The sequence below is a fragment of the Daphnia magna genome, linkage group LG1, assembly GCF_020631705.1.
Source record: "Daphnia magna isolate NIES linkage group LG1, ASM2063170v1.1, whole genome shotgun sequence".
NCBI classification, from domain to species: domain Eukaryota; kingdom Metazoa; phylum Arthropoda; class Branchiopoda; order Diplostraca; family Daphniidae; genus Daphnia; species Daphnia magna.
In genome coordinates, this window is record NC_059182.1 from 7,126,905 (window position 1) to 7,151,334 (window position 24,430).

At 39.4% G+C, this 24,430-nt stretch overlaps 1 protein-coding gene and 3 long non-coding RNA genes across 6 annotated transcripts; 1 reads left to right on the forward strand and 3 right to left on the reverse strand.

The window, feature by feature from the left end:
• The first annotated feature begins 2,897 nt into the window (after positions 1 to 2,897).
• LOC123471013 lies at positions 2,898 to 3,472 on the forward strand. Its single transcript, XR_006644892.1, has 2 exons — positions 2,898 to 3,108; positions 3,186 to 3,472. It is a non-coding gene; the product is annotated as an uncharacterized LOC123471013 (long non-coding RNA).
• A 413-nt stretch (positions 3,473 to 3,885) lies between these two features.
• LOC123471598 lies at positions 3,886 to 8,059 on the reverse strand. 2 transcript variants are annotated; one of them, XR_006646406.1, is made up of 4 exons: positions 7,267 to 8,059; positions 5,499 to 7,151; positions 4,938 to 5,044; positions 3,886 to 4,537 (listed from the first exon to the last, which is right to left on the reverse strand). It is a non-coding gene; the product is annotated as an uncharacterized LOC123471598 (long non-coding RNA). The 2 variants fall into 2 exon arrangements; XR_006646407.1 differs by having other exon boundaries at positions 4,829 to 5,044.
• Positions 8,060 to 18,816: 10,757 nt separating this feature from the next.
• On the reverse strand, positions 18,817 to 20,181 carry LOC123469389. The gene has a single exon (XM_045168273.1). It carries the CDS (start codon positions 20,179 to 20,181, stop codon positions 18,817 to 18,819), a length of 1,365 nt encoding a protein of 454 aa, XP_045024208.1.
• Positions 20,182 to 21,704: 1,523 nt separating this feature from the next.
• On the reverse strand, positions 21,705 to 23,251 carry LOC116936116. 2 transcript variants are annotated; one of them, XR_006646404.1, is made up of 4 exons: positions 22,915 to 23,251; positions 22,705 to 22,852; positions 22,474 to 22,635; positions 21,705 to 22,393 (listed from the first exon to the last, which is right to left on the reverse strand). It is a non-coding gene; the product is annotated as an uncharacterized LOC116936116 (long non-coding RNA). The 2 variants fall into 2 exon arrangements; XR_006646402.1 differs by having other exon boundaries at positions 21,977 to 22,393; positions 22,927 to 23,241.
• Positions 23,252 to 24,430: the final 1,179 nt, after the last annotated feature.

A 24,430-nucleotide genomic window follows, 5' to 3' on the forward strand; every position in this document is an offset into this window, starting at 1 on the left:
CACATTAAATGTGTTAAATTTTTCATCATCGTGTGAGTGTTTAAGCTGGTCACGATCCCCACTTAAAAAATTTGTTTTTTTGCGTAGATCAGTGTTATAGATCCCTGGTTGCTCCACTATGACAATTTTATATTTTGCATTTTCCCTCTCAGAAAAGAAGTACCCTTCTGCGAGGAACACTATAGGAAATAACGAGGATTTCATGGTGGAGATTTTTCGCCTCTGGCGAGCGCCATCTGGCTCCAAATGAAACCAACACACCTGCAAGAGGCGCTCTTGTCGGGTGGAAAACATGTTCCCATTAAAAGGCTACCCCATTTCTGAGAGGGAAAACACAAGATAGCCATAGTGGCCTATGTTTCTGCATAGATAATCGCCAAAACCATAGAAAATCCCTAGATTCCTAATAAAGACGATATCCCTAGAAAGTCCCTAGCATCCTAGATGGCAATTTCCAACTTTCAATTCCCTAGAAGTGGAAGTAAACTAGCGCCAAAACTGAGAGAGGGCGCCTTTTATACTAGTTCAAGAGGGCAGGGTAGGTCAGGGGCGGAGCCAAACAGGTAAAGGTGGGGAATAATGGTCGTGCCTATTGCCCCTCAACTACATATGGCACTAGTTATGGGCAAGGGTGGTCCTTCTGCCCGTGCTGTGTGCCTGTGCTGTGTCGTTTTACCCATTCCACATTCATTCTTCGTTTTTCGTTTCCATTCAGTATCCATTAGATCTTTTGTTCTTCATCATTCTCTTCGGAAAAGATACAGTGGTATAAGCTTTCTCTTATTATACATTCAAATTTTATTTGCATTGATTAACAATTTGTTCTACTTTCTAGAAAATTCTCCTTGGCTAATCAAAATGTTTTTCGTTAACATTTCGTCATCCCAAAAACGTTGAGTACCAGTATTTGTTGGGAGAAACACATGAGTGTTACGATAATGTCTAGCCACGTGAGGTGGGCTTGTACATGCGAGCGCCTCTACATTGTGTGGGGCTCTTTAACATGCATAGAATTATATAATATATAGTACCAGGTAACTCTATAGGTGTGTAAATAATTGTTCCTTACAATTCATTCAATGTGTTGGAGAACAAAAGTGCTCTGTATTTCAGTCACTAGAAGACGAGAGCAAAACAAGACCAAAGACGCTGTTTAGCGAACCCAAAGAGAGGCCAAGGCGTTCCACGGAATGGTTGCACTAGTCCCCAACAGTATTTTGGTTGCTTGCTTTCCTGTAAGAGATGCCTTTTTGTAATTTGTAAGTGTGCAATTAGCTATTGTAAATTTTTACTTTATTAATGTTTCACTTTATTAATGTGTCTTCAGAACCCTTGTTATGACCACAACTAATAGAGATGAAATAAGGACATACTTAGATTCATACCAAATCAAACTGGGAAAAATGCTATAATGCTATGTTCCTCTCAACTCCAACATAGGTGAAGCGTAAGGAACATAGGTGAAGGTATTTGATTATTTACATTCTAATTAAGTCATTCTGTATCTTACATTTTAATTTCATCTGAGTAGGGGAGAACGGGGTCAAACTGGACAAAAAATTTCTTTCCTCTTTATTTAGATTTCTATGTTCTTTTTCTAATATTTATTTTTAGTTAATGGTGCAGCATCTTCTTGGGTAACTCCACAATTTTTTTGTAATTTTTAAGTCTTAAAATAAACGAGTTATAAGGATTTTAATGAAGTCGGTTTTTTTTAGTTTTTATTTAAACGGCGGGGCGAAACTGGACAGGGACGGTGTGAGATTGGACACTGCCAGTTTTCCTCATAAGGAGACATAAAATAAATTAAAAAAAAATATGGGTAGACTGCTTATTCAATATTTTATTCATTCATATTGAAATATTTGCAATAGAAATGAAAAATAGAGAGTTATGTCATTTTTTCGAAATAGGGGGCTGAAATGGACAATTTGTAGGCGGGTAGAGTAAAATGGGAGGGCTTAACAGAGTATCGAGTATCGATTTGTCAAACGGGCGTATATGGCTTCTCCACAAGCACCTCCCACTCCAATATCGAAGTTGTCCGATATGACCCCAAAACTGTGTGTCCAAAATGACCCAACCCGGTGCTATTTAGTATTTCGTTAATAACTTAACCAGAGTTGAAACGAGCTTCACGAGAGCTTGAGCTTTAGCTCAAAAGCTCACTCATTTTGTGAGCTTTGAGCTTGAGCTTCGCTCTTTTTGAAAAAGTGTGAGCTTGAGCTTGAGCTTTTGCCTCATGAGCGGAAGCTCACGCTTGTGGCGCCATCTAGCGGCCAAAATTGAAAGTGGTTGCCGAAATGAGACAAATCCCCACGTTTGGAGGTGGAAAGCTGTCTGTGCTACTTGCTAATAGCCTAGCCTATACCACAGACTAAGAGGGTAAAGACTACGAACTGGGATAGGGTTGAGAGGAATGGTCAAGGACATGGTCGTCCTATGCCGTATGGTGGCGCGTTGATCAGATTATCTGAAAAGAATTATTTTTCCTCGTCTCCCTGCCGTCTTGAGTCTTCACACACCGTAAGTTTGTAATTAAACTACTTAACATTTCAACAATGTTTTTTTTTGTAAATAGAGCTTAGATATTCCTCATTTAGTATTAATTATTTCATATTTTTATGTGTTGTCTACACATGGTCCATAAAATACTTTATTACACCCCCTTTTTCCCATTTTCAGATGGGAAAAGGGGGTGGGAAAAAGGGAAAAAGGGGGTGGGAAAAAGGGAAAAAATGGGTGGAAAAAAGGGGGTGTAATAAAGTATTTTATGGACCATGTGTAGACAACACATAAAAATATGAAATAATTAATACTAAATGGGGAATATCTAAGCTCTATTTACAAAAAAAAACATTGTTGGAATGTTAAGTAGTTTAATTACAAACTTACGGTATATGAAGACTCAAGTCGGCAGGGAGACAAGGAAAAATAATTCTTTTCAGATCATCTGATCGACGCGCCACCATACGGCATAGGACGTGCATGTCTTCAAGGGGTTTATAGCAGATCGTAGTCTTTACCTCTTAGTCTGTGCCTATACTAGTTGCTTATGCTTACAGTTACAGCTTAGTGATTGAACTGAACAAATAAAAACATAAACTTGTGAGTTGTGTCTTAAATATTGGTTTTCTGTAGTTAATTGCTTAATTCACACTAATTTTTGTTCAAATTAAAACCAGGAAATCTAAAACTGAAAGTCTTAAACTCTTTAGAGAGTAGAGACTAATGAGAAATGGCGTCAAAAAAGCGAACAGCTTCTACAAGTTTACAAAGTCAAAGTCATGTGGGTGCTGTAGGTGGTGATGATCAAGTTGATTGTGAAACTGTAAATGTAGAGAATAATGATTCGGGCAGCGATGCGCATGATTCTGGCAGATTTGTCATTCTCATTCAATGTTAGACCATTGAGCATTGACCGCTTTCTCATGAAAGCAAATCTGAAAAAAATACACTGTTTTGATTGTCAGTTGTCAAAGGTAATCTATTAATAAAATGAACTTGGAAATGAGCTTGAGCGAACGTGAGCTTGAGCGAAGCTCAACTTTTTTTGTGTGAGCTTGAGCTTGAGCTCCGCTCACTTTTAGGCCGTGAGCGGAGAGCTTGAGCTAAGCTCACGTTTCGGTGAGCTAGTTTCAACTCTGAACTTAACACTGGAAAGGCATTAAAATTTAAGTTTTTTATCAATCATTAAAGAAATGAATTGGCTATTTCACATATCATTATTTTATTCATTTGTAGTGTTTTTCACTTTAAAAATGCTTACAGTAATAGGGAAGAATATTACATCAAACAGGGCCATTTTTTTAATTCTGCGATAACAAGAACAATAATGATTCGGTTTTAATCAATATTTTTTCTAGAACGTTAAACATTGCAGTCTATACAAAAATTAAAAAAAAAATTTTTTTTTTCATAACATGTAGCACTTAGGGTCTTTGTCCAATATGACCCGTGTCCAAGTTGACCCCGTTCTCCCCTACAGGTGTTTGACTTTGACTAACATAGAACAAGTGTGACGAGAAGTTTAAACAGTAAGAAAGGTATTGGCAAATACTTTTTGTACAATGTGCAAGCATTGCTCTGAGTATGCAGCTACATCTTCTCATTCCAACAAAAGTTTACAAAGATATTACATTTATCATTTACAAGACTTACATAACCATGTTTCATTCTCATTTTCAGGGAAATTGTCAACACACATCGAATGAAACCATTCCTTGCAAATTTCACATTCCACCATGGTCCATCCTTTTGCTGGTAACATGTACGATGTTCTACGACATTGGCAAAAGACCGACTCGGAAAGAACTGACTCTTTTCGAGCTCTCTTAATGCGACAGATAGTTGAAGGAAACGGAGAAAGATAACCTTTCGCTATGCATTCATTGAGGTGAGTGCGAAGCAAATCTGGAGAGTAGAGTAGGGTTGATGGGTCAATCCGCGCCAACTCCACAAATCGGTGGCGCGATGAAACCTCCGATTTTATTCAAATTTGCACAGTAGGTCAAGAACTACTATGCAATCACAGCCCCTAAAGGATTTTTAAAAATATGTAGCCGTTAAAAAGTTACGGTGTTTTTAGTTTTGATTTTTGACACTTTCCCGTGGGCCTCTTTTGAATACATTTTTTTTAAAATTTTTATTCTGTCTCGTCCCCTTATTCATTAAACATATAACATTATAACAATTCGATAGAGAATTTGATTCTCTTTCGAATGCTTGTTTAATTTTTAAAATTTATTCATAAATAGAGGAGTTATGTGAAAAAAAGTGTTCAAATTTTTGCCCACTTTAAAAATTAATTGTAATTAAAGCTGCTAACCGATTTTTATAATTTTTTTGTTAAATAACAAAGCGTTTTTAGAACTGTTAGTTGTATTTTTTTTAAGTGTTTTTTGTTGTTGTCCTGTAATAATTCTTCAAACGCAAACCGTTTTCCTGCTTTTCGCCGGTTTCCCCCACATCTTGCCCTTGAAAGGGGTGGAGCCTAGTTCTCTTCGGGTTTGGCCCGGTTCCATTTGCGGCTGTTGCCGAAAATCTGTTGTAACAGAATTATAACTATTTTCCTCGGTGTACTAACACAAAAGAAATAAATCTAATATATGAGCTTTATTTATATTGGTTTACTAAATATTATGGAATAAGAAAAAAATATTATTTAAACAAAGAAACATTATTTTATGGACTAATTAATTACAACCAAGGACATGGTTGGAAACTTTCAGGTAATCGTTTCTCGGAAAGATCAAAACCCTTCTGTTTTATATCAGATCACTTTAAAGTTTCAGTTGCTTTAAATTTTTTGTGCCGATCAGTTAGCTGCTTACGAGAACTATTATAGCAAATAATGGCTGCCGTAAGAAACTATTAAATAATGATACAAGGATAGTGAATACGAGGTTTCTGTATATTAATACAGGATATAACATCATTCAACTTATGATACAAATCATAGATTGAGTTGTGTGAATATAGTAAACAGTTATAATTACCAGGAAACACACGAACAAAGATAAGGACAGATACCAGATAATGTAGAAAATATGACACTTGTATTTGGCAGTGACGTGACGAGAGAATAGATTTACGTCGTTACTAACACAAGTGACAAGAGATGAGAGAGAGAGGAGGTAGCTAAACAGTATCCTAAGATACTTCTAGTTAGCCTACATAAGTCAGTGCTACCTGGTGGTTGGTACCACCTGGTGGCCAGTTTACTTTTACATGTTTGTTTTCCCTCAACACTCCCTCTCAAACATGTATGAAGATGAAAAAGAAATCAGTGACAAAAATAAAATTAAGTAAATTATTGTTGCAAGGTTTCTTCTCATTATTTCATCTAATGGGATGTAGGGCAGTCTGAGTATCCTTCGAACAGATGTAAGTTTTAATCTAAAGAATTAGAGAAGAAAATTAATTGTGCTCTAATGGGACAGGTAAAATTCCCATTAACTCCCGTAGGATAGAAAATCGTGGATTAGGAAGAATTTTTGTTAGAGGATCTGCTAGTTGATCATTTGTTGAGATATACGAGACGTCAATGTCCCCAGCTTCTTGTCTCTCGCGAACAAAGTAATATTTGACATCAATGTGTTTGGTCCGTTGATGGAATACAGGATTTCTGATGAGCTGGATAGTAGATTGATTGTCGCACATTAGAGGAATAGTTTCATCCCATTCCGGTATGACATCCTTCATCAAGCGTTTTAACCAGATTGCCTCTTTGGCGGCTTCACACGCAGCCACAAATTCCGATTCTGTTGAGGACAATGTAACACATGGTTGTCTGCGACTGGTCCATGCTACTGGCCCACCATTTAGGATGAAGATGAAAGCCGTGGTTGATCTTCGGGAATTTAAGTCACCGGCGAAATCTGAATCTGAGTATCTTTTAAGACGATCGTGATTGATGCCAAAGCGTATGCCATAGTCTTGCGTCCCTTTAAGGTATGAAAAAATTCTTCGAACTGCAATCCAATGATGTTTCTGGGGTTTTTCAGAGAACTGTGCCGCTTGACCAACTGCAAATGCGATGTCCGGCCTAGATATAATTGTCAAGTATAGCAGGCTTCCAATTGCCTCTCTATATGGCACATTGTCTAGGGGGTCTTCACCAACATTTTGAATAAGACGACATCCGGGTTCAGCTGGAAGGTTTTTAGGATGACAGTCTATTATGTGGAATTTCTTTAGAATTTTCTTAATGTAATCTGGTTGGGATAAGTAAAGAATTTTGTCTCTTCTGTTTCTTGTAATGGAGATGCCAACAAAATGATTAGCAGGGGTGCACCGCATTTCAAAATATTTCTTCAAATATTCAATTACTTGTTTTACCAGATTCCCGTCAACACTGATAACCAATCCATCATCAACCCAGATTAGGACGAAAAGAACTTCTTTGTTGTTTCGACGGAAATAAAGGCACGGATCGGCGTCACTTGATTGGAGGCCAAAACGTTTGAGGAAACTATCAAAATGACGGTTCCAGACTCGTGAAGCTTGTTTGAGGCCATACAAACATTTCTGGAGGCGGCATACGGAATTTTCTTTTCCGGCTTGGATATATCCTTCGGGTTGCTCGAGATAAATTTCTTCTTCTATTTCGCCGTACAGGAAAGCAGTCTTTATATCTAGTTACGACATGTCTAGATCAAGAGTGGCAACAAGAGATAGGATTACTCGAAGAGTGTCATGTGTTGGAGTAAGGTGTTATCAACTATGTTTGAATGCAAATAACTTTCTTTTATTGAGACAACATACCTGTCAGTACAAATCACTATCATCAAGTAGAGCACCAGACAGTCATACACATCAGACATTGACAGCACTTAAAGGGATGAGAACAGAGAAGGTGGTGCTAAACAGTTGGGTAGGGTTACGCAACCACCACGGTTTGACAATATCTCCAACACCTCCTCTCAAACTGTGTGGGTTTGAGGAAGTGATTTTATTCCAATCTGTTCACGCAGGAGAATGAACCGAGGTCCTGGAACTGGTTTTGTCAGAATATCAGCCAACTGGTTTTCCGTTGAGACATATGACACCTCGATGTTGCCGTTGAGCTGTTGGTGTCGAACGAAGTGATACTTGACCGCTATATGCTTGGTGCGTTGGTGGAACTCTGGATTCTTGATTAGTCGGATGGCTCCTTGGTTATCACAGAGTATAGGAACTGGACCGATGTCATCGCCTTTTACTTCTTTCAGAAGTTGCTGCAGCCAAATAGCTTCTTTTGACGTTTCGCTGGCTGCCACGAATTCGGCTTCGGTTGTTGAAAGGGAGACGCATTGTTGAAGTTTGCTGCTCCATGATACTGGGGCTCCATTAAACAGGAAAACGAAGCCACTGGTTGACCGGCGGTTATCCATGTTCCCTGCAAAGTCTGAGTCAGTGAATCCTATTAGATTGTTACTCTGCTGTCCATCAAAACAAAGGCCAAGGTGGGTAGATCCAGCTAGGTAGGCAAAGATCCTCTTTACACCGTTCCAGTGTCCATCACCAAGATTTTGACAAAACTGGGACGCTTGCCCTACAGCGAAGGCAATGTCAGGTCGTGTCATTGTCATGACGTACATGAGGCAGCCGATTGCTTCCCTGTAACGAGTTGAATGAGGGTTGATTGAATCAGGTGAGGAGTTTGGTGACATTGAGGCTGTTAACCGAGCATTAGGATCAGCTGGGATTGACTTTGGAAGACACAGATTAAGATTAAACTTTTTAAGGATTTTGTTGACAAAGTCTACTTGAGAAACATAGAGTTTTCAGTTTGGTCGATCTCTGAAAATGTCTAGCCCGACAAAGCGATCTGCTGGTAAGGTACGAATATCAAAATGTGTGTTAAGGTAGCTGAGGATAGAGGCGGATTCTGTGTTGGTACATATAAGGCCGTCGTCAACAAAAATACACACAATTGTTATTCACCCTCCTCTTGACGACGGTAACAGACGCAGCTATCCGAGTCACAGCGAGTGAGACCAAATTTTAGTAAAAACTCATTAAACTTTGTGTTCCAGGCTCGGGGAGCCTGTTTCAATCCATAGAGCGATTTCTTGAGGCGACAAACTTCTTTTTCTCGTCCGGCTGTGATAAAACCTTCGGGTTGTTCTAAGTAGAGTTCTTCTTCTAGTTCGCCATAGAGGAAGGCCGTTTTGATGTCTAGTTGTGTGATTTCAAGATCCATGGCTGCGACAAGAGAAAGAATGGTGCGAAGAGAGCTGTGTTTCACTACCGGTGCATAGGTGTCTTGATAGTCTAATCCATGGCTTTGAGTGTAGCCTTTTGCTACTAGCCGAGCTTTGTAGCGAGGTGGATCATCTTTGTGGCCCGGTTTTACCTTGAAAATCCATTTTGCCTTAATGGCCGTTCTTCCGGGTGGAAGAGGTGTTAGCAGCCATGTTTCGTTTTTCATTGGCGAGGTGTATTCGTCTTCAATAGCTGGTCTCCAGAGATGAGCTTCATCTGATGTCACTGCTTCATTGTAACTAAGTGGTTCATGTGGCTGGTTGTTACACGACAGCAGCCCTAGATCACGTATCCAGTCTTTGAATTTTTCTGTGTAGATTGGTTGTCGACTAGACCTCCTTGGTGTGACAACTGTTAAGTTTTCTTCCGTCTGTTCAATGCCTTGTTCACCTTCGGGAATTTGTTCATCTACTGTATTATTTTCAATGTTGATTTCGGCTGACTGTGGATCTTGGGTCAACAGCTCAGTTCCTGGTTCAGTAGTGGTGTGTGATGTTTCTCTGTCAGGGGTTGAGCTGTCATCTGCCACTTCTTCTGAAAAGTTGGAATCCGGAAAATCAGGATATGATTTTCTTCATTAGACGGACCTTTAAAGACATTTTTCTCATCAATTAAAACATCTCGACTGATGACTACCTTTTGTTTCTCATGGATCCAAACTCTAAATGCTTTTGACGCATCACAGTAGCCGACAAATATACCTTCTAGGCTCTTTGGGTCCAGCTTTTTACGGTTGGCATCTGGTGTATGAACAAAAGTCCGTGCTCCATAGATTCGAAAATAAGAGATATCTGGTTTCTTGTGGAACCACATCTCAAACGGTGTTACGCTTGCTGACTTGGACAGGACTCTATTAAGTGGATATACGGAGTAGGCTACCGCTTCTGCCCATAGTTTTAGTGGGATAGACCTTGTGTAGATGAGACTGCGAGCTGCTTCTAAAATGGTTCGATTTGCTCTCTCCGCGACTCCATTTTGGGCAGGAGTGTGTGGTGCACTCGTTTCATGACGAATACCTGAATTCAGAAGCCACTTGGAAAAATCTTTGCTGATGTACTCGCCTCCGTTGTCGCTGCGTAGTGTTTTGACCGATCCTCCTGTTGAGTTCTTGAGAAAGACTGTATAAGCACGGAAGAGGTTTGGAACTTCGTCTTTTGTTTTCAGAAAATGGACGGTGGTCCAGTTGCTGTAGTCGTCTTTGAACGTGACAAAATAGCGTGATCCAGCTGGAGTTGAGGGAGTTATTGGTCCACAGACGTCTGAGTGAACTAATGATCCAATGTGAGTACCTCTTGTTCTTCCTTGAGGAAAAGGAGACCGATGCATTTTTCCTAGAGTGCATCCAATACACGGGACTTTTGAATCTGAATGGTTAGAGGATAAGTTTAAACCTACAACAAGCTTTTGATTTGCCATTTTTAGAATACTGTTGTTTGACACATGAGCAAGTCGTTCGTGCCATGTTGACAAGGGGAGAATCAGGTTGGCTGAAAGAGCAGAGTCTTCATTGACAACTTTGGCTGTGATGTCCAGTTGATAGAGTGTGTTGTCTTTTCGCCTTCCAATAAGTTCTAGATTACCGTTGCGATAGAACCTGGCTTCGTTGTTTGTAAACACTACTTTTACTCCTTCGTTGGTCGATGCTCCAATAGAAAACAGATTTGTTCCAAGTTTTGGAACGAAAAGTACGTCTTTGATAATCAACGGAACTTCAGCACCATCTATTGTTGTTGCAGCTCTGATATCACCTTGTCCAGCTGTTAAGAGTTGTGTGCCGCCAATACCTGTGACGTATCTTGGTGTCGAGCTATCAGGCTTGAAGTCCCACAGGATGCTTCTCTGGTCTGTCATGTGGCGTGTGGCGCCTGAGTCGGCGTACCAGATGGAGTCGTTACGGATAGTCTGTTGGGTGGAAGAATGAAAGCTGTGGTCATCGTGGTTCTTGTTGTCATCATTGGCTAAGTTTGATGTTTCTCCTACAGCTCCAGTATCTCCTTTTCGCTCGTTTCTCAGTCTGTTCCGACAAGTGGCATAGAGATGAGTAGTGTCACCGCAGTAATTACACTTTCTGATGTACGGATGTCTGGATGTTAAACCTGTTGATCTACCAGATCTTCCTCGGCTGCGACGGTTGTTGTGCCCTCCACGAGTGAATCGATTGCCTTGTTGAGAAGGAAAATTGTTCGTAAAGAACGCTGAATCTGCAGCGTCTGCCTGGCCGTTATTGTAGATCTTTGTCACGTTCTCTTCTTTGAGTAGCCTCTGAGTGAGTGTCTGGATATTTCTGTTTTTGATCGGCACGTTGTCCCAAACAGACAGGAAATGTCGATAGCTAGGTGGTAACGTAACTAGTATCTTGGTCATTACTTGAGCTTCAGTTACAGGCTCGTTGAGGTCTTTAAGTTGAGAAGCAAGTAACTCAATGGCAGATATATGAGACATGACACTGTGCTCTGGGTGGTATTTGTACTCAAAGAACTGTTGCATCAAAAGATGCTTGTTCTCAGCAGCGTTCTGTGCATGTTGTGTGGTCAACCTGACCCACATATCGTTAGCTGACTGGCATCCATAAAGGGTATTCTGATGCTGTCTCTCTATTGTAGCAAATAGGTAATGAAGAGCATTCACATCTTTGGCTTTCCAAGCATCAATCAACTTTTGATTGGTATCCTGTTTGAGAGTGCATGAGTAAGAAGAATATTTACTCGTAAACTTTGGACTGTAACTTACTGCAGCAGGTAACTTCTCTACTCCATCTACAACGTCAAGTGAATTGAGTGACTCTAGTAATAATCTGCAGCCAAACTTCCATTGTTGAAAGTTGCTTCCATCAAATTTGACAATATGGCTGATATCTTTTGACATTGGCACAGACATAGTTGAAACAAGATCAGTATAACATTTAATGAAACAAAATAACGTGTTCTGGGCCCATAACCTGTTGGAGTAAGGTGTTATCAACTATTTTTGAATGCAAATAACTTTCTTTTATTGAGACAACATACCTGTCAGTACAAATCACTATCATCAAGTAGAGCACCAGACAGTCATACACATCAGACATTGACAGCACTTAAAGGGATGAGAACAGAGAAGGTGGTGCTAAACAGTTGGGTAGGGTTACGCAACCACCACGGTTTGACAATATCTCCAACATCATGTTTAACTACGGGTGAAAAAGTCTCTTCAAAATCAATCCCGGGTCGTTGTGAGAAACTCTTTGCAACCAATCTTGCTTTATATCACGGGGGAGAGTCTTGGGTACCTGGTTTTACTTAAAATCCAACGAAACTTGATGGACGTACGATTGGTTGGAAGTGATGAGAGGTGCCAAGTTTTGTTAGATATGAGTGAGTCATATTCTTCCTGGATGGCTATTTTCCATAAATATGCATCCGCACACTCCATTGCATCAGAATAGGATGTCGGTTCATATACTTCTCTTGTTTGGACATCAGTTGAAAGAAGCGAACTCCACTGACGTGTTGGTACACGCACTCGTAATGGGTAGGGCGAATGACGAATTGATGGTGTTGAACTAGGAAGAAGGTCCTGTCCATGTGTGGTTGCTGGATTGTCAGGTGGAAGATCTTCCTTCATGGCTGGATCATCTTCTGGATGGAATGATGTGGTCTCTGGCTGTTCTGAACATTCAGGTGATGATTCTGGTTGAATATCCATCTCCCCTGCAACTAGAGGCATTACGTCGACGGTGTTGATTATTTGCTGTTGTGGTGTTGTAGCAGGATTTGTCGGTTTAGGATACAATTCGCAGAGATTGTCTATTTGTGGTGAAAAATTAGAAAAAACGTTACAATTCTCATCAAAAATTACATCTCGACTTATTTTAATTTTTCTACCGACTGGATCCCAAAAGCGGTATGCTTTTTGTGTGAGTGAATATCCAACGAAATAGCATTTGAAACTTTTCGATTCCAGCTTGCGTCTTTCAGCTTTTGGAACATGTATGAAGGCAGTCGAACCAAAAATCCGAAGATGAGAAATATCAGGCTTCTTACCGTACCAATTTTCATACGGTGTGAGTGGGGATGTACTGTTGCAGACGCGGTTGAGAGAGTATACTGTGCAGGCAATGGCTTCTCCCCAAAGTTCCAGTGGTAGGTGTTTAGCATAGATTAGGGATCTTGCGCCTTCCATGATTGTCCGATTAGCTCTTTCGGAGACTCCATTCTGTTCAGGTGAATAGGGTGCAGATGTTTCGATCCTTATGGCTCTATCAGAAAGCCAAGTTTTTAAGGATTGATTCACAAATTCACCGCCATTGTCTGCTCTGAGTGTATGCACGGTATGTCCAGTTTCACTTCGAAGAGTATTGACAAAATTCTTGAAGGACTCAGCTACTTCTGACTTCTGCTTCAGGAAATAAACTGCTCGCCATCCACTGTAGTCATCAGTGAAGAGTGCAAAGAACTTTGCTCTGCCTGGTGTTGATACGTGCATAGGACCGCACACGTCGGAGTGAATGAGTTGACCAACCTTGTTAGCTCTTTCACGCCCAATTGGAAAAGGGGAACGCTGCATTTTTCCGGAAACGCATCCTAGGCATGGTTGTTTGGGTGTGCTGGTGTTGGCCGGAAGTTGAAGACCCTCTACCAGTTGTTTAGATGACATCTTTAAGATGGTCTTGTAGCTTACATGCGCCAACCTTTGGTGCCACACGTCGATTGGTGTAGGTGGCGGTACTGAAAGGAATGCTGTGTCTGTCTGTTGTTGCATCTCTGATAGTTTTGGAAGGATAGACAAATGATAAAGCGTTTTTCCAATCCTCTCGCCTATCATGACAACTGCTTTGTTCTTTTTAAAGGTGACTTTGGTTTCAATGAAATGTACGGACAGACCAACAGCAGTAACGGCAGCAATCGAAATTAAATGGGTGCCAAGATTGGGTACATAAAGGACACTTTCAATGGTGACTATACGTTTGATGGTACCTACTGAAACGACGATTTTAATATTTCCGTATTTACGTACGAATAGACGAGTAGATCCGATTCCACTTACAGTCCAAGAATCAGATAGAACTGGTTTGAAGGTGCAGAAAAAGGAACGTTGATCACTCATGTGCTGCGTGGCACTTGAGTCTGCGAACCAGTCTGAATTGCTTCACCCAATGTAACATGAAGACGAAAAATAAGCGTCATCATTAAGATGTTGTTCAGGGTTATCAGCAGCTTCTTTTTCTTGAGTTGATGCAGCTTGGGCAGCACTTGCGTTGTTCTTTTCTCTCCTTGCATCTTCTTCATCTCGAATTCTTTTTCGACAAACTTCTATGGTGTGTCCAGCAATGTTGCAGCGTCGATATTTGCAAAATCTGTACGGTTGTTGCCTGTAGTTAGAACGACCACCACGTCTGAAACGATCGCGACCACACGAGTTGAAGTTGGAAGCTTGTGAATAAGACGGGTTTTGGTGGGCGAAGAAAGCTGCGTCCTGAGAGTCAGGTTTTCCAGTGTTCCATCTTTTCGCCATCTCTTCCTCTTTTAGTAGACGGGATGTTAGTAATGCCATGGTCCTGTCTGGAAATGGGACACTATCCCACGCTGTAACAAAACTTCTGTAGCTGGGTGGCAGAGTACATATGATCTTCGTCATGATAGAGATGGCGTCGATTTCTGCTCCAGTATCAGTAAGTTGTGTGGCCATGGTTTCTATTTCAGTTATATGCGCCATGATGTCGTTGTCTGGCTTGAAACGGTACTCAAAGAATCTGGTTTGAAGTACATACCGATTGTCAACAGCATTTCTAAGCTATTGTGCCGACAGACGTACCCACATCTCATGAGCTGTGGTGCAGTTGATAAGAGATCTCTGTTGTTGACTTTCAATAGTTGAGATGAGATAACCACGAGCGAGTGTGTCTTTGGTGTGCCAACTTGCTATAGCAGCAGCATTAGTGACTTGTCCTTCATTACGTATCTATGAATTAATATGAGGTATATAAAAACTTCTACTGGATCATTTATGTAAAATAAATGTTACTATATACCTCAGTAGGAACTCGTTCTTCACCAGTTACAACTTTAACCAACTCGTGTTGTTGGAGAAGAATCCAAAATCCAAGTTTCCACAGAGGAAAATTCTGGCCATTAAATTTGGCAATGTGATTGACATCTCGCATTGAATTCATCTTGTATGTAATCAATAACTGGTATAAGGTACTGGGCCCATAACCTATTAAATAATGATACAAGGATAGTGAATACGAGGCTTCTGTATATTAATACAGGATATAACATCATTCAACTTATGATACAAATCATAGATTGAGTTGTGTGAATATAGTAAACAGTTATAATTACCAGGAAACACACGAACAAAGATAAGGACAGATACCAGATAATGTAGAAAATATGACACTAGTATTTGGCAGTGACGTGACGAGAGAATAGATTTACGTCGTTACTAACACAAGTGACAAGAGATGAGAGAGAGAGTAGGTAGCTAAACAGTATCCTAAGATACTTCTAGTTAGCCTACATAAGTCAGTGCTACCTGGTGGCCAGTTTACTTTTACATGTTTGTTTTCCCTCAACAGAAACAACATAAAAGAGTGTTCAGTGGGATTAAAGCTAAGAGACGCGTTGTGTTTCAGTGATAAATATGTTACTAAAGACAGGGCTCTTCCCTAGCAAGACAAGTTTTCTCTAATCCAAAAACGATTAATACAGGGTTGTAGATCTTTTTACGCTGATCATTTTTAATATAGAGTTTAGGGTGTGCAAATGAGCGGGAGTGTCCGTAAAACGCGTACAAAGTTTCAAGTTTTACGGAACTGACGCGCTGCCCAAGCCGGCCAGAAGGGGGGTCGGGCGGGGGGGATTGCGCGTACCCATGGGAGAGGGGACAGTGAAGGGGGGGTTTACCTGAGCCACACCATACGGCCCCATGTTTTCCCTTTGCCACGCATGTTAACGGTGGTGTAATGGTTAGCCGGTTAGCCGGTGATGCGAATGATCCGAGGTTCGAATCAAAAACGACTTTTGCTGATGAACATCGACGAGCTGTATTCCCACTATAAAGACTATGCAATAACAACTTTGCTTATGAAGCCTTGTGGCCGGACAACATTTTTTCAGTTACGGCCGCAGCACGTCATCGAAGTTGGTTCCGCTGGAACCCACTCTGTTTGTGTCTGTGAAAAACACCAAAATGTGAAAATCATGATCGACTGTCTGTGCAAAAACATACCGATCGCGCATTTGTTTATGGATAAATTAGTTTGCGATATCGGCAATCATGATTGCATGATGTCAAGGTGTGCTTCTTGTCCCCCAAATTCCGTCCTGCTTGACCATTTGCGATCTTTTACAAATGAAAGGGAAACTATAAAATTTCAACCGTGGGAAAGTACTGATCGAACTGCGTTAGCAGTCTCAGAGCTTCCAACGGACGATTTCTTAAGGAAATTAGTGTATATGATTAGTGATCTTACAAGACATCATTTTGTGGCCAAACAACAAGGGAAATATTGTCGTGATTTGAAAGAAACATTGAAACCAAATGAGTGTTTATTACAGGGAGATTATTCCCAGAATTACTCTATGATTGTGCAAGACGCAACACAAGCAATGTTTTTCAATGCACCTCGTCAAGCTACTCTACATCCATTTTTGGCTTATCTCAACATCAACGGAAAAAATGTGCCTCATTCCATGTGCGTCTTCAGTGATTGTTTAAATCACGATGCTCTTTCCGTAAATGCATTTTTGAAACCCGTTTTGCAACACATCAAGATTATTTCACCTTCACTTGATACCATGAAATATTTCTCAGATGGTGCAGCGGGCAGTATAAGAACTGTAAAAATTTCGTAAACCTTTTACGTCACGAGGAGGATTTCAACATCAAGTACGCTGAATGGAATTTCTTTGCTACCTCGCACGGCAAGGGGCCATGTGACGGAATTGGGGGCACGATAAAACGGTTGGCGTATCGACACAGCTTGCAAGGTGGAGATATCCAAACACCATTTGCTTTATTTCAGTGGGCTGCGCAACAAATTGAAAATCTGAAAATGTTTTATGTCTCATGTCTCATCAGAAGATGTCAACGAAAATCAGAAGCGTTTGGAAGGAAGCCTATGTGATGCGCGAACTTTACCTGGGACTCAAGCGTTTCATCGGTTTGTCCCTAGTCTGACTAGCAAATATCACATGGGTCAGTCCACGCCAACTCATTTTTTTCCGTCGCAAAAAAAATTTGATTGGGCTGATTTTTTTTTCTGTGTGTTCTCCATGATATTGCAATACACCTTGCAAAAGGAATTTTTTTTTTGCTTAACAGGAGATGAATTAAAAAAATCTAAAGTTTCCGCGCTTTTCACTGATTTTTTGCGCGTTTTTACCATAAATTCCATTTTTTGCCCGGTAAATTTCATAAAAAAAAAAAAATGAAAAGAACGATAAGAAAGAAAAAAATTTTTCCTTTTTTTTGGTTTCAGTACAATTTTGATAAATTTTTGTCGCCAGGGCGTAATTTCGATTGAAAGAATTTATTTTTAAATGCTCGCAGACAAAATCTTTTTGTTCGGACGACATTCATTTTTGGCCGAGTTATTCATATGATTGTATTGAATTACCACACAAAAATTGAAGCTTTACCCGTTATCGGTTACTTAGTTATATATTTTTTAAAATGGTGTATATTCCCCCATGCTGTCACCGCGCGCGCTCCGGCGCGCTCGCTCCCCTTCGATCAGAAGGGCGCAACGGCATATATACGATCCTTTTTTTTAGCGGCTGAGTTTTAGAAATCGAGATTATTTAATAGTACTTTTCAACAAATACCCATATAAAAGATCGTTACGCTTAACTAAGTAATAAAAATAATATGAACAAGTTTTTATTATTCCAAATTTGACAATTGGCAAGTATATTTTTCGGAAATATAATCATGCTCATCCTTTTGAAGCTTAAACATTCTATTTTTTACAGTTGTTGGTTTCAGAGTTTTTATTTTTAACAATACGTGTGACAAGGGTATATTTTTTTTGGTTTTTGTTGGCTTATATCCCTGAATCAAACCGGATTCTCCACCAGGAGATAAAAGAGTAACATAAAATTCCTTCTTACTGGCTTCAAGACTAATAATTTGGGTAACGTACCAGTACATATCATCTGGGTTTATGCATGCTATGTAGTCATTGACAGCGCATGAGAAAAAATCAAATACTTCAGAGGTGGGGTTTGGCAAAATGTTGAACGTCTTGAAGTCCGCACCATCACCGGATAGCACTGATGCCTTGACTTGAAACAAATTAATTGGCACGAAACAATGAAACTTTCGTGTACCGCTAACTGCAATTGCATTCTGCATTCTTTCATTGATTAATGCCTCATTTGCTTTCACTTCGGTTGATGTGACATAAAAACATTTAATTTCTAAATTTGCCGTTGCCCAATCAAACAGCTGCTTTGGCGTTGTAATTTGGTCGTTCACGCCTCTTTGAAGGCTGGCAAGTCTGGCTAGTCTTTTCACAGTTCCGCCAATTCCGTCGCACGCACTTTTTCCATGGCACGTAGCGAAAAAGTGCCACTCAGCATCCAGCTGGAAGTCCTCAAAGTGAGCACACAAATTCGCGAAATTTTTTTTATTTTTATATTGTGCACCGGAGCCGTCTGTGAAGTATTTAACACTTTTAAGCGACGGATTTAAGGCCTTCAGATATGTCAGCACTGGATTTAGGTAGGCGTGCACAGATATGGTGTCGTGAGTTAGATGGTCGCTGATTATGGCTATGCTCACATTAAAGACACTCCCATCATGTCTTTTCATATAGGCCATAAAAGGAAGAATTGTTGCTTGGTCATTGGCCCAGTAGTACCCTTGCACTGAATCTTGAATGATAAAAGAGTAGTTTTCGGAGAAATCACTGACTAACACACAAGATTCGTGATCAATTCTTTCCTTGCTCTGAACGAAAAATGCACTTTGGTTCCGAGCGATCAAGTGATGAGTGGTTAGTTTTTGGACTACAGAGACGACCCTTTCTATGAAATCGTCACTATCACACAGAATATTTTCCAATTTATTGCCATCGGTGTGTGTTCATTGTTTGTACGATATGGTTTCATTTTCATCCCCGATTAAATCTTTTAAGAATGATTCCAGCGCTTCCGATTTAGGGCAACTTGGGCAGCGAGTCACCATACACGTTTTGTTGTAGACCGAGCAAACAACTTTTTCCATTAATAAATGGCGCTCTTCTCCAAGTCCAATAGCGGATAACATGAGTTTTACATTCTGATGGTATATACAAACACACACTGAATGCGAACCACTGGACCCAACAGTAATGACATGTTTCGGTCTGAGGTCAGCAAATGCGGAAAGGCCGAATGTTTTTATTCCGTCGATGTTTTTATACTTCTTTTTGTAATCAGAATGTAGTTCATCTACGTTGACTAGAAGCAAACGTTTTTGTATTTTAAGTTTTTTGCCATTTGGTTGTTTCACACTTTTCACATTTTTCATGCCAGGGAGCTGTCGACTGTATTCATCTGATGTGTAAAAATCGATGATGCGCTGTTTGTCATCATTTGGCATCCGACAAGACGCTGTTTTAGCAGCTGGGCACGCTAAAATTCCAGATTGAGTCTTTAATTCACTTGCCTGAGCAGCGGCATATTCACTCACATCAAAATAATCACTAGTTTGTCGATGTGTCCAACTTGCGGGAGCAAGAGTTAAGAGTGATAATTTTTGACCTCGTTTCTCAGTTGATTTGATTTTTTGTTTGACAGCTTTCATCAACTCAGAATAGTCACTTGATTTCAGTTCTATTGACGAGTCATTTTCACTGCTGAGAATGTTACGTTTTAAATTTTCTAGCGCACTAGCACAAATTCGAGAACGTCTTTCAGCATTACTTTTATCGAGATCAACGATAGGTGTGATGACCGCAGCACTACAAAGAGCGTCAATCACGCGGCGAGGTGTTATTATTTTTTCAAGAACGAACGGACTCACAATTTCGTTGTCGTTCTCAATCGCTTCAACATCGTTGTGCCGCGGTGTTTGTGGCTCACGAGAAAGCACAGTTATTTTTGTTAAGCAACGTGGACATAATGTTTTGCCAGGAATTAACCTTAAATTATTGTCGGCTGAAAACACTCGGTCACTTAATTCAAGATCTATTTTCTTAAAGCCACGAATAACGCGCTTGTGAATGTTAAATGGGTCACAACAATTTTTCGCAAAATGGAGCGTTTCGTAGTATTCATAGTACATTGAAAAATGATGAGCGCAGATTGTTTTTACACTGTCACTGCTAACTCTAAACTTAATAACACGCTGTGCGTCAGTAGGCAAATCGAGTAAAACAATTAAATCCAAACTAGTAGTGTACACCTGTTTAAAACAATCGGAATTTAAAATTACACCAACACAGCACTTGTCTAAAGAGATATCCATTTTGCAAAATTTGAAACTGAATCAAATACACAACTAAACTTTGCGGAGAACTGTCATGAACTACCGATTTCTTGGACTTATGAAATGGAACTGTTCTTTTTTCCAAGTAAAAACCAAATACTTGTTTGGAAATATCATTAACCTTAAACAAGCATACGAATTGTGGAATTGACAAGCTTGTTAACTCTCTCATCCGCCGCCTTCAAAAGGGATCATATGCCGTTGCGCCGCCGTTGCGCCTTTTCTGATCGAAGGGGAGCGAGCGCGCCGGAGCGCGCGCGGTGACAGCATGGGGGAATATACACCATTTAAAAAAATATATAACTAAGTAACCGATAACGGGTAAAGCTTCAATTTTTGTGTGGTAATTCATTACAATCATATAAATAGCTCTGCCAAAAATGAATGTCGTCCGAACAAAAAGATTTTGTCTGCGAGCATTTAAAAATAAATTCTTTCAATGGAAATTACGCCCTGGCGACAAAAATTTATCAAAATTGTACCCAAACAAAAAAAAAGGAAAAATTTTTTTCTTTCTTGTCGCCCTTTCTGTTTTTTTTTAATGAAATTTACCGGGCCAAAAATGGAATTTATGGTAAAAACGCGCAAAAAATCAGTGAAAAGCGCAGAAACTTTAGATTTTTTTAATTCATCTCCTGTAAAGCAAAAAAAAATTTCCTTTTGCAAGGTGTATTGCAATATAATAGAGAACACACAGACAAAAAATCAGCCAAATCAAATTTTTTTTGCGACGGAAAAAAATGAGTTGGCGTGGACTGACCCACATGGATGCTTATGATATTTCAGAAAATGAAAACTTTAAAACTTTTCAAATTCTTCCAATACTTGATCTAATTACAAATGTTGATTTTAAAAGCATTTCAGTTGGAAAACATGTTGCATGTTTGTATTCTGAAGATGGCAGGTGGTATTTGGCCATTGTCTTGGAAAAAAAAGAAGAACAGCAAGAATGTCTCTTGCAGTTTTATCAACCTCCGGGAGAAAGTGCATCTATACGTGGATTCAAATCAACAACTAATTCTAAAGACCAGGCTTGGATTCCCTGTGTCGATGTTTTAAGAAAAATTGATTCCCTCGAAAAGACTTCACGAAGTGGAAGAACATTTAAATTATCTCCTACTGAGTACGAACAAGTATCCGAACTGTTTACGAAAAAGATGCAAGATTCTTAAGAAATAAATTTACCTTTCAGCCTCCTTTTCTCATTCTCTTTTTGTATAAAAAACACAGCCACCAAATGTTATTTGTGAAATAAACTGATAAATACCTTAAATAATTATTTTTCTCTTATTCCATAATATTTAGTAAACAAATATAAATAAAGCTCATATATTAGATTTATCTCTTTTTTGTTAGTTCACCGAGGAAAATAGTTATAATTCTGTTACAACAGGTTTTCGGCAACAGCCGCAAATGGAACCGGGTCAAACCCGAATAGAACTAGGCTCCACCCCTTTCAAGGGCAAGATGTGGGGGAAACCGGCGAAAAGCCGGAAAACGGTTTGCGTTTGAAGAATTATTACAGGACAACAACAAAAAACACTTAAAAAAAAATACAGCTAACAGTTCTAAAAACGCTTTGTTATTTAACAAAAAAATTATAAAAATCGGTTAGCAGCTTTAATTACAATTAATTTTTAAAGTGGGCAAACATTTGAACACTTTTTTTCACATAACTCCTCTATTTATGAATAAATTTTAAAAATTAAACAAGCATTCGAAAGAAAATCAAATTCTCTATCGAATTGTTATAATGTTATATGTTTAATGAATAAGGGGACGAGACAGAATGAAAATTTAAAAAAAATGTATTCAAAAGAGGCCCACGGGAAAGTGTCAAAAATCAAAACTAAAAACACCGTAACTTTTTAACGGCTACATATTTTTAAAAATCCTTTGGGGGTTGTGATTGCATAGTAGTTCTTGGTCTACTGTGCAAATTTGAATAAAATCGGAGGTTTCATCGCGCCACCGATTTGTGGAGTTGGCGCCAGTGTTTTGTATTTGACAAAAGTTATGTATTTGATCAAATAAAATACATGTATCTTAAAATACATGGTATTCCAAATACATTTTTTTCATTAATTGGTCAAATACCAAATAAAATAAAATACAAATACCAAATAAAATACCAAATACTCAAAATTTTTATATTGTGCCTCCTCCAACATCATTTCTTCATGTACATGTCCTGTCAAGTTTGATACAGGGAAAAAATTTGTTTAAATTTGATGAAATGTCATTCAATAGATCTGAATATCATTTCCATACCTAATTCTTCATCGACAGTTGGATGGAACAGTTTTCTGCCCAGCTAAAGCTTTTGGTGGTCTTCCTCTTGGTCTTCCAGTCTGGCCACCACATACTGATTTTCCCCTGGCTGCAGAGGGTGGTGACATTCTCTATACTTGAAATTTTTCTGCTTGCCTGCTTCTAAGTTACATTTAAAAGATTTCTTATTTACCTATTGCTGGGATTGAACAATATAATCATGAGAAATACCTTTGTTTAACTAAGTCGAGCTATGCATGAGTCTGACTTGTGAAAGTCCAACGCACCACTATGCAGTATGCAAGAATATCCACTTTCCACTGATCCAATCTTTGAAAATGAAATTCCAATGAGAATGGACGGAGATTGGACTGTTTGACTGTCAAATCAAATTATAATTATAATTTATCAAATTAAGGTTATACATCAATAGTTCAATACCTTTTACCTAACCTTCCCATTTCCCAAATAGTATAAACACTTGTTTGCTCTCTTGTAGCGTAGCACATAGCAGACAATCCACGCGACTCCTGAAATATTCCACAAATTAATCCTATAGGGCTGTTTGACACGGTAAAATCTGTGAACCAACTTTCAAAGTTTCAATGCTCATTGGCTAGTTTCGTCTGCTTCAACAAACAAAAATTGAACCAGCCGAAACCAGCCAATGAGCATTGAAAGATTTACAGGGTTGCCGCACTGTAATACACCGTGTTAAACAGCCCTATATTCCTATCAAACTTGACCATTCTTTTAAAAATTAAAATTCAAAAAGTATTTTCGAATGTATTTGGTATTTTAATCATATTTAGTATCAAATGCCAAATAAAATACAGCTATGAGAATACGTTCAAATGTCAAATACAAATACGTATTAAAATACGTATTTTTCTGTATTTTATTTGATAAGTATTTTATTTTATTGTCCAAATACAAAACACTGGTTGGCACGGATGGACCCTGATGGATCTTGGCCGTTCGCCAAACTTGTTGCAAAGGCAATCGCGAACACACCACAGTCGAAACCGTTTCCTTGCCGCTGGCACGCTTTAACGATGTATGTAATCTCTTTTTCAGGTGTTTTTAAAAGGGATGACATACAGCTTAGGATATGCTTCGACCGCCAATTGCTTCCGGCCATGCTGTCGTATACCAGGACATGGTTCTCTTGGAAGAAACCGTTTGCCACCAACACCCACTGTTGGGATGCATCATGCACAATTTGCATTCACTGACGACCAGTTGCCTGCGGATATTCGAGCGTACCGCCAAGAGTGCAACAAAACAGTCCACCGATATCCGGATACTGGGTTTTCAAAATTTCCATAGCTCTGTTGATGTATCTTGAGGACAGTTGGTTGGTCTTCGTTAGCGGCTCTACCTTATCAAGGAATAGCATTGGTTGAGCGCTTCTGTCCCGCGTTGGACGGCACGCAGTTAAGGATAAGCCCTTTCGGTGGTACCCCAAAAAAGCAAATTACTACCATGAAGATAAATTACAATAATTTTAAATTTAGTAACCTCGTTAGGTAGAACAACTACATCATGTGATGATGCTATGGAAGAAGACGCTTCAGTGTGCAATACTGATTCTTCAACAAACTCATCTTCTATGAACATCTCTTCGGTTTGCAATATCTCGGCCTCTTCGTCAAGTATCATATTTTGGAGTTCCGTGATTTCCTGATCAACTCGAGGTCGTTTCTTATGAGTGTGGTATGATGAAAAATACCCAGCATTTTTCCTCGGACGACCTCTTGTTTTCGGAGCTGCCGGAAGGTGGAGGGATGTCCAAGAATGAGGTAAATCCTAAATGCAACAACAGTGTGATGTAAGTATTTGGTTTGATTTATTAATTTCTGTTACCTTTTTCTCTGTAGAACACAGCAAAGTTTGTTCTTCGTCAGCAGATGCACCCTCTATTGCCAAAGAAGGTGGTGCCTCAACAGCTGTAGAT

Excerpts from the sequence above, each read along its gene's own strand:
- LOC123469389 (XM_045168273.1), bottom strand. The coding sequence starts at position 20,181 with ATGGATATCTCTTTAGACAAGTGCTGTGTTGGTGTAATTTTAAATTCC.